This window comes from Periplaneta americana, chromosome 16 (genome assembly GCF_040183065.1).
Source record: "Periplaneta americana isolate PAMFEO1 chromosome 16, P.americana_PAMFEO1_priV1, whole genome shotgun sequence".
In the NCBI taxonomy this organism is placed as follows: domain Eukaryota; kingdom Metazoa; phylum Arthropoda; class Insecta; order Blattodea; family Blattidae; genus Periplaneta; species Periplaneta americana.
In genome coordinates, this window is record NC_091132.1 from 22,622,310 (window position 1) to 22,631,854 (window position 9,545).

General features: G+C 32.5%; 1 protein-coding gene across 1 annotated transcript; it reads right to left on the reverse strand.

Moving 5' to 3' along the window:
* Positions 1–1,593: 1,593 nt before the first annotated feature.
* LOC138692012 (cuticle protein 8-like) lies at positions 1,594–4,596 on the reverse strand. Its single transcript, XM_069814775.1, has 3 exons — positions 4,532–4,596; positions 2,844–2,912; positions 1,594–2,741 (listed from the first exon to the last, which is right to left on the reverse strand). Exons 1-3 carry the CDS (start codon positions 4,544–4,546, stop codon positions 2,373–2,375), a joined length of 453 nt encoding a protein of 150 aa, XP_069670876.1. The 5' UTR covers positions 4,547–4,596; the 3' UTR covers positions 1,594–2,372.
* Positions 4,597–9,545: the final 4,949 nt, after the last annotated feature.

Here is a 9,545-nt window from a genome sequence, read left to right on the forward strand (position 1 = left end):
TTATTATTATTATTATTATTATTATTATTATTATTATTATTATTATTATTATTAATTTTTTTAAGTTAATATTTGTATACCGGTATGTATTTTTCTGTGTGTGATTTTATCCTGGTTGAGTGGAAGAGAAGGTCTGATGACCTTAACTCTTCCAGGGAAAATAAAACTATTATTATTATTATTATTATTATTATTATTATTATTATTATTATTTATTTATTTATTTATTTATTTTTTAAGTTAATATTTGTATACCGGTATGTATTTTTCTGTGTGTGATTTTATTCTGGTTGAATGGAAGAGAAGGCCTGATGACCTTAACTCTTCCAGGGAAAATAAAACTATTATTATTATTATTATTATTATTATTATTATTATTATTTATTTTTTAAGTTAATATTTGTATACCGGTATGTATTTTTCTGTGTGATTTTATCCTGGTTGAGTGGAAGAGAAGGCCTGATGACCTTAACTCTTCCAGGGAAAATAAAACTATTATTATTATTATTATTATTATTATTATTTGTTATTATTATTATTATTATTATTATTATTATTATTATTATTATTATTATTATTATTATTATTTACAGTGACTGTATGAAAGAGTCACTGTAATATACGTTAACTAGCTCTGGCAATGTTTTCTATCGGTACTGTATCAGAGCAAGTATCAGCATTCTCAGATTTCAGATCTCCTAGCTTCGCTGTCCTCCTTCTCCTAAAGAAAAATAATAATAATATAATAATAATAATAATAATAATAATAATAATAATAATTATTATTATTATTATTATTATTATCGTATTATATGTACATTTATAGCGATTATTATCATCACTAAGACATCCGTGTTCGATTTACGATGTAACATTAACAATAGGAGTAGCAAAAACAACAGCATTCCCGAGTATACTAATTATTACAGTAAACTGATAAATTACAATAATATTAATAATGTTGAGAGATAATAAATTACTACGGATAATATGACTACACTCACCAGACAAAACGTGACTTCCGTAATCACGATCATGCAGTCTAAAATGTCTTTTAATGTTGAAACTGGAGAACGATTTAATTAATGCCTTACATATTAGACATCTGACCCCATACACTGCTTCCTGTTCACAAAAATATTGCACTTCCCACTCATTATGGAAATTGTGCCGAGATCGACTTGCCATGATGAATCCGGCACAGAATGTTTACGATGTTCTACTGTTCGCTACAAACAACTGCACTGGCTGCGCTGCGAAGGGGTAGGAGAAAAGGAGGGGTGGTGTTTGTGACTCAAGCACAGTCTACTATATACAGTCACGAAGCTTGAGTTTTGAGGGTGCTAGAAACAATAGACTGTGACGGTACTATTTTGCATTGCCTGTAATGAGGCGATATTAGCGATCCTACTGGTTAGCAACTATCTATGGATGCATATTTACTACGTATTGAGCTTCGTGACTGTATATTATACTATACTGTGACTCAATTGAGTCAACAGTGAGCATCCCTGTACTAAATCGACAGTGTATAATAAAGGAACTGGAAATTTCTAAGGAAAGTAGTTGGAAAGAAGTTGCATTTTTCCTGCGTAAAAGAAGTTTATTACAAAGTAATGCATCTATTTTTTTTTCAATATTCATTAACAATGAAGATAAATAATTTATTTCATATACATTTAAAGTATGAATTGCATTAACATTTTCATGAATAGGTATAGATAAGATACTTATGATTTTTGAGAATCAAAATAATTTAATAAAAAGTACGAAGGGAAAACTAACAACAATCCGAAAGAGCAAAATTTTATATCATGTTATGGAATAAGTCTTATGTATTTGTATCTGAAATGGAATTTAATCGATTTTAATTCAAAGTCCTGTTGAAAACTGTGGACACAGGATGATCTATATCATGTCTCGATGAATATGATTACACTATAAAACCATATTATTCTAATTAATATGAACCATGACGAAATTGGTAGGTATGTGAATATTCTAGAATAGCAGCAGGATGAGTGGATTAAATGAATTAAATATCCAAAACTCTTGTAAAGGTGAATAGCTTTAAAATGCAAGACGAACTACGACTGGCAGGTATATGAACTTCATGGATTGTTTTTATTGCATTCATGCAGTCGAATTATCAATATGGAATTGCATTACTTGATTAACTCTTAAATTTACTGAAGTTGCCAAGTTGGTATTGTTACATATAAGATAAAGTTACTGCTATAAAATATCTTATTGTAATAATTATGTTCAGATAAATTTTAGTGCATGGGCATGAGAGCAAAAATAATTATGCAGAATGATATATATTTAATTTGTGAATCCTTTAAGGAATTCTATTAATATGAACCATGGTGTTAATATCCTGACTCATGTTGTGAGTTGTAAGCGTATGATGATCCGTGTGAGTGTGATGGGATCACAACATGGTGAGTAGCTTGAGGATAAGTAGCTTGAGGATGAGTAGCATGAGGATAAGTAGCTTGAGGATGAGTAGCATGAGGATAAGTAGCTTGAGGGTGACTGGCGTGTCCGGATTTCTGGACGTGAGCGTTGAATCCGTTGTGTTTGTCGGCGGTGTAGTGGACAGTGCGGGTGGTGCCGTCAGGCTCAACCAGCTTGTAGTATCCCTCAACTTTGTCGCCATCGCGCGTCTCGTGTTGCTCCTTGATGTCGTGGGTGTGAGAGTCCTTCACTCCGTACTTGAACTCGTACTTGGGATGAGCCTGTTAGAATAGACAATTAACATTTAGTGAATAATTTTCATTTCAGGAACTGTTACTGAGTGTAATGAAATTATTTTAACTTCCTTTTATTTCAAGACTCACATGATGCTCGTGATGTTCGAATCCTGGAGCAGCCAAAGCAACAGCCACGAAGGCGAGGACTACTACGATCTGAAGAAAACAGAAAAATTGAGAGAGAATTAAAAAAAAATGCTAATGATTGCGTAAAACTTCTATACTCGAATTAGAGAAATAAAATACAAGAGGTCCTTTCTGTAATACTGCTGTAGCGTATTTTATTGTATGCTCGACCATGCCGAAATGTAGTAATTATACACCTGGTAGCAGACCTTTAATGCATGTCATTAAAGTACACCTACTCATTAAAGGTCAGGTCTTTCAGCCAATGACGACTCAGGTTACAACTGTTCAGCCAATGACAGGTCAGCTTTCTACCGTTATAAAACCGCAAGTATCGATTATTCTCGGATATGCAATCGAAAGAGAATTAGCGAAAAGTCACGGAGGCTGGAAATCCAATACTGTCGCAGAAGGTTATGTTCTGTTACTATAAAAATTAGCGTTAATTGTAAATAATATTCAAATAAATTCAATTTGTCATCTCGTTTTTCAATGTCGAATTCAATAATCAAGGTTATAATATTATAATATTATCAAGTTTAACGGGACTACGTCAAGGTCAATGACATTATTGTTCCTCGGAAAAAAATCAATACTTTCGCGTCTGGGCACATCTCACAATTCACGACCTAGAACATGGTCACTTCCGATCTTGTCAGTTACAAATAAAATGTATACATCTGAATACCGGTAATTTCAAGTTATAAATATGGTCGAGCATAAAAAGTCGTATGAAACTCGCCTATAATGGCAATTAAGAAGCTCGTATGAAAATTATGAAACTCGCTTGCGCTCGTTTCATAAATATCCATACTCGATTCTTAATTACTATCATTATAGGCTCGTTGCATAATGTACTATTATGCTCGACTATGCCGAAATGTAGTAATAATTATACACCTGGTAGCAGCCCTTTAATGGACCTCATTAAAGTACACCTATTCATTAAAGTTCAGGTGTTCCACCAATCAGAAAACAGCATTGTAGCAATATGAAAGCGCAAGTATCGATTGTTCTCGGATATGCAATCGAAAGACAACTAGCGAAACGTCACGGAGGTTGGAAATCCAATACTGTCGCAGAAGGTTATGTTCTGTTACTATAATAATTAGCGTTAATTGTAAATAATATTCAAATAAATTCAATTTGTCATCTCGTTTTTCAACGTGTAAATCAATTTCAAGGTTATATCAAGGTTAATGTTTATTTTACTCTCTAGATTATATCAAGGTCAATGACATTTGTTTCTCGGAAAAAATCAATACTTTCGCGTCTGCGCACATCTCACAATTTACAAGATATTGCACAAGGTCAGTTCCGCTCCCCAGTCAGATAAGAATAACATGAATACTTATGAATAATTTCAAGTTAGAAATATGGTCGAGCATAAAAAGTCGTATGAAACTTGCCTATAATGGTAATTAAGACGCTCGTATGAAAATTATGAAACTCGCTTGCGCTCGTTTCATAAACATACGCGCGTCTTAATTACTACCATTATAGGCTCGTTGCATAATGTACTATTATGTTTATAGCCTGTAGGGGCTCTATACATAACCCATGCACCCAATATTTTGATGACTTTAAAGCGAGAAGAAGAAAATAAAATTTACAAAATTTTAATATTTGTACCCAATGCATATACTTGCCTTCATGTAAGACATGTTGAGTTTCCTTGAAGATGATCCAGTTACTTCGAGGTGACAAACTTCTGTTCTGATTGATGAATATCCTTCAGCTCTGCCTTATATATGAGTCTTGGTGTGGTTTAGTGTATCAATGGATGTAAAATACAATGCGATTGGCGTTTTCACATTCTTTCTCTACTTTCCTTCAATTAACACTTCCTCAGAACACGGACGAAGAAACACAATGGTAAAGAGTGGAACAAAATTCGGCGTTGCGTAACTTCACATCATTACTTAATTCGTAGCCAACTTTAATTGTCTCATACCTTAATAGATACAGAGGTTAAATAGCACGAATTATGTAATAGTAATATACGTTACAAGAGCGATATGTTGACGTTTTCATGGTCGAGGAAAAGATTGAAAAAGCGAAACGTAGTTGAGCTTTTTTAATTTCCGAGAACATGAAAACAAACATACCGCTCGTGTATCGTACATTATTTTGTGCGAAGATCGTTTATTACATACCTGAAAGACGAATTTCTAATTAGTTGCAATGAAATCTCCATCTTGGTTTCTGTTTAATGACGGCAACTTTGGAAAACCAAAATGTCTTTCTTCAACATTGTTGCCGTAACATGTTTTCTGTGTTTACTATACTCCAGCAGGCCGTGATATACGTCTGTATTTCCCCCCCCCCAATCTATAAATGCGAACTTAAAACAAACGGTAAGGTTATGTAATGATTTATTTTTCATTTTAATATTCTAACAATATTATTTATATAACATATTGCAGTAATAACATCGGCATCTGGAATCTCGTTGATTTTTTCACGGCTTCCTTAATGTTACTTGTATCAGGAATGCAATAAGTTTCGTAGAGTAGTAGACTTTACTTAATTTTTGCAAATATTTAAAAACAATAATTAACATTGCAATTTAGGTGAAATTGCAGTGGTAAGTTTCCAATTTATAATTATTACTATGTTAAACGTCTCTAAAAAATAATATGTTAAAAGCCTAAAGCAGTAAAATGAATTTCGCGCTTAAGCGGTAAGAAGAGGGAAATTGTTATGTGTGTTACGTTGGGAATACTGAATGTAGTATTTCACACTTACCGCGTATTGGTTCTGTGCGGAAAACAAGCAAATACGCACGATCTCGCACAAAAGTATTATTTTAAACTTCTTCAAATATTACATTTCACTGCCACTTCTAAATTACAGACTCTCTTAAGAGACTATGAGATGATTTTTATTTAATGATGCTTTAAATCTGTTGAGGCTATTCAGAGAGGTCAGAATGGCTGTAAATTTGTATTTAATATTTATATTTATTTATTTACTCTCGTGGAATTAATGCCTCTCGTCCACGCCACCAGAAATGTAATACAAATACAAGAAAAAGTGTGCATCATAATCATGCAAATTAATACAGGGACATCATAATTTATTTTTACTAACATTTTTAATATTAACTTTGCTATACCTCTGGATCAACGCCGTTTGCTACCCCTTCCACGACTGGAGTTCGATGATACTGGCGTAATATATAAACAAATCACTTTACTGGGTATAGGAGGGAAGAAAAGTAGGTCATCCATTTACGTAAACTAGGAAATATCGCAATTTTGAGTTTGATCATTTCCATTAGGTTTTTGTTTAATCAAAATACAGCACAGTATTAACAATAAGTGTTTTTACTCACGAACTAAGCTATCCATTCGGACGTAATCATTATACATTGTATATTATACTGTCTACAGCACATTAGCGTACACTATGGAGAATGAAGTTAGATTGAAAAATAACCATAATATGGATATTTAAACGCATTTTTAAAATGGTGGCCGTTCATTTCGATACAGGCTTCAGTTCTAATGTGCATATTATCGCACTATAGATTATTGTACCTAATCCCAATTACCAGTTTCGTCTTTCGTACTAGTAACTCATGTTGAAATAATTCTGTATCTACTGTATAAAAGAATACCTTACGTACTGTAAATTTAATCTTCACTTCTGCCCGATCCGAAAAGATAAAATTATTTAGACATACTATCTACTGTCCGTCCAAGTTGTTATGTCGTAGGGTCGTAGAAAGAGAGGAAATCACGTGACAGTTAATTACTTAACGAGGCCCTTCTATTTAAGTTATTTTAAACAATTGTATGGGTATAATATTACATAGACGTCCAATTCCTAACAGAAATTAATGTTCTCAGAAAAGAGCTAAGTCAGGCCAGCCACTAGCTGGCGAATAAAAGCTGGTGGGAGAAACCGGGATACGACGTAGGCAAATGGACGACAGTACCTGTGCGAAAATGATTTAATATTGAAAGCTCTTTCGTCACTGGTAAACGCGAACATATTTTGAAACGTACTGTTTACTATGACCGTAAGGCTACTATGACTGTTTTTTCTGTCTTGGATCTGTGTGGAGGATGGTTGAACTTCATGAGTAGAAGGGGTGGGAGTGAAGTACATTCAAGAACTCAGGTACAATAAAAATTGAAGTAAAAATAAAATGATGTCCCTGTATATTAATCTATAATAACTGTGACACAATGAAAATAATATGATAAACAACTACAATACAAGCACAAATTCAAAATAATACAAATTAGTCAAACATATTAAGGCTTGAAACAATGAAAATAAAGCACACATAACTGATACAGATGCAAAATAACAATGACACTCAGTTTCAATATAATTAAGTTCACCGTTGTGGGTTAACGGTTAGTATTCCTGACCGTGAAATGAGCGGGACCAGGTTCAAATCCTGATTGAGTTCAGTTACCTGGTTGAGGTTTTTCCGGGATTTCCCTCAGCCCGTTAAGAGCAAATGCTGGGTAATTTTCGGCGCTGGACCCTGGACTTATTTCGCCGGTATTATCACCTTCAATTCACTCAGATACTAGATAATCATAGTAGCTGATAAAGCATGTAAAATAACCAATTAAAACATAATTAATCAGAGGAATATAGGCTGTTATAGTATCCCGGCACAAAGACAAAAGAAAGGGTTACTCTAACCCAAGGAAATTGTTACTAAAATGCTAAAAATAGAGACATTATAACCATAAATCTAGCAACTTCTCAACAACGGATTTCTTGGTATGAGACAAACTTTTCTAGTTTAATTTTAAACTGTGACAGTGACCGGCAATCTCTGATGTCACTAGGTAGCGAATTCTAGAGGCAAGGCTATGCCACAGTGTAGGAGGATGAGTATAAAGAAGTTCTGTGAAGAGGAATAGAGAGAAGATAGTGAAGCTAATTTCGTGAACTAGTGAGGAACTGAAAGCATGAAGACAAATAATTTGGAGAAGAGTTATGAAAAATTTCGTATACAAGTGAAAGAGCGTGTGTGATTCTTCGTTTCTTTAGACGAGCCCACGAGAGCAGCTCAAGACTTAATAATAATAATAATAATAATAATAATAATAATAATAATAATAATAATAATAATAATAATAATAATAATGATAATAATAATAATGATAATAATAATAATAATAATAATAATAATAATAATAATAATAATAATAATAATAATAATGATAATAATAATAATGATGATGATAATAATAATAATGATAATAACAATAATAATAATAATAATAATAATAATAATGATTTATTTTAGCTGGCAGACTTAAGGTATATGTACGTTACACCCACAAAACGCAAAAAATGATGAAAAATTACAATTTTCAAAATATAACTATTTGAATAGAGCATTTTCTTCCCTTTAATTATATATAATAATTTTCGATTTATGCCTTATGATTTTCCAGATAAGTCCCATTTTCCAAAATTCTGCGTCATCAGGCACGGTCACTTCTACGAAGATCACTCCAAAAGCAATGCACAACATTTCTTTAAATTTATTTTTTATTCTAAACCTTTACAATTTATGGAGGTCATTTGAAAGGTGCGGGGATTATGTGGAAAAGTGACGTATTGTTTCTGAAGGATGTATCTACATTCTATGAAAATAGCAAAGCTGTAGGATAAAAAATGTAATTTTTAAATAAATATTGTGGATTACTTTTGGAGCGATCCTCGTAGCTGTCAATCCCCTCGTCCAGCATTGCTTGTAAAATAAACTTCTTTCTAGTCCCAAAATAGATGCACAGATATCAGGGCTTGATCATTAGATTGAAAACACCTTTTTACATAATGAAATAATTTATAATCTTTTACTCTTAGTCATAAAACTGTAAATTTGTGTGTCAATGATGTTGTACGTCATTTTAATAAGAGTCCAAAAGTAGAAATTAAAATTATGAGGAGGATGGGCATAAGCCCTGGGACAAACACCATCGCAGGATTTGTTGCATCAATGGAAAATAAGGACAAAAATGACAAAAAAAAACATTCAACACTTGAAGTTAAAACAAGGAGAAGATATTTGAGAGGCCGAAAGAAGCTGAAATTGGACTGACATGAAGCTGCTTAAGGGGTGACATATGATGATGCAGTCTTCTAGGCTCTGAAAGTTTGTGGCTCATTTCCTGCAAATAGTAATGTTAGAATATTTAATTCTTTTAAACATGATATCTCAGTCAAATATGGTGATACCAAGAAGATATTGGTGTCATTTTGAAGCTTGAAATGTCCCCTGGTGCCTGACAATGAGTAAAATAACATTAATATAGTTAATAATTATCTATGGATTTTTTACATGATCTATGCAACATAAAATATTAGTATAAGTTACATATATGGTAATATTTAATTAATGTAAATGAAAATAAAAAATAGCTATATGTCAGACACTAAAGAATAGTTTTAGCTATAAAACAGTGAAGAAACTGTGGCTCTATCTTAAAAACTGCATGAGCTATCATGTTTCAAGTTGTATGTCAAAATTATGAACAAAATAATTTTTATAAACAATTTAGACATAATTTCAAGGGATCTGTTCACTTCATCCTCTTTCTGGTACCATTCTCAATTGTATAAAAATTTTACGAGGAAAATTATGCGAAACAAATTTTTTGTATGCAAAGGTATATACCTTAA

Bases quoted from the DNA above. Each gene is read 5' to 3' on its own strand.
- LOC138692012 (XM_069814775.1), bottom strand. The intron at 2,742-2,843 runs GTGAGTCTTGAA...CTATTCTAACAG, and splicing joins TCGAACATCACGAGCATCAT to GCTCATCCCAAGTACGAGTT.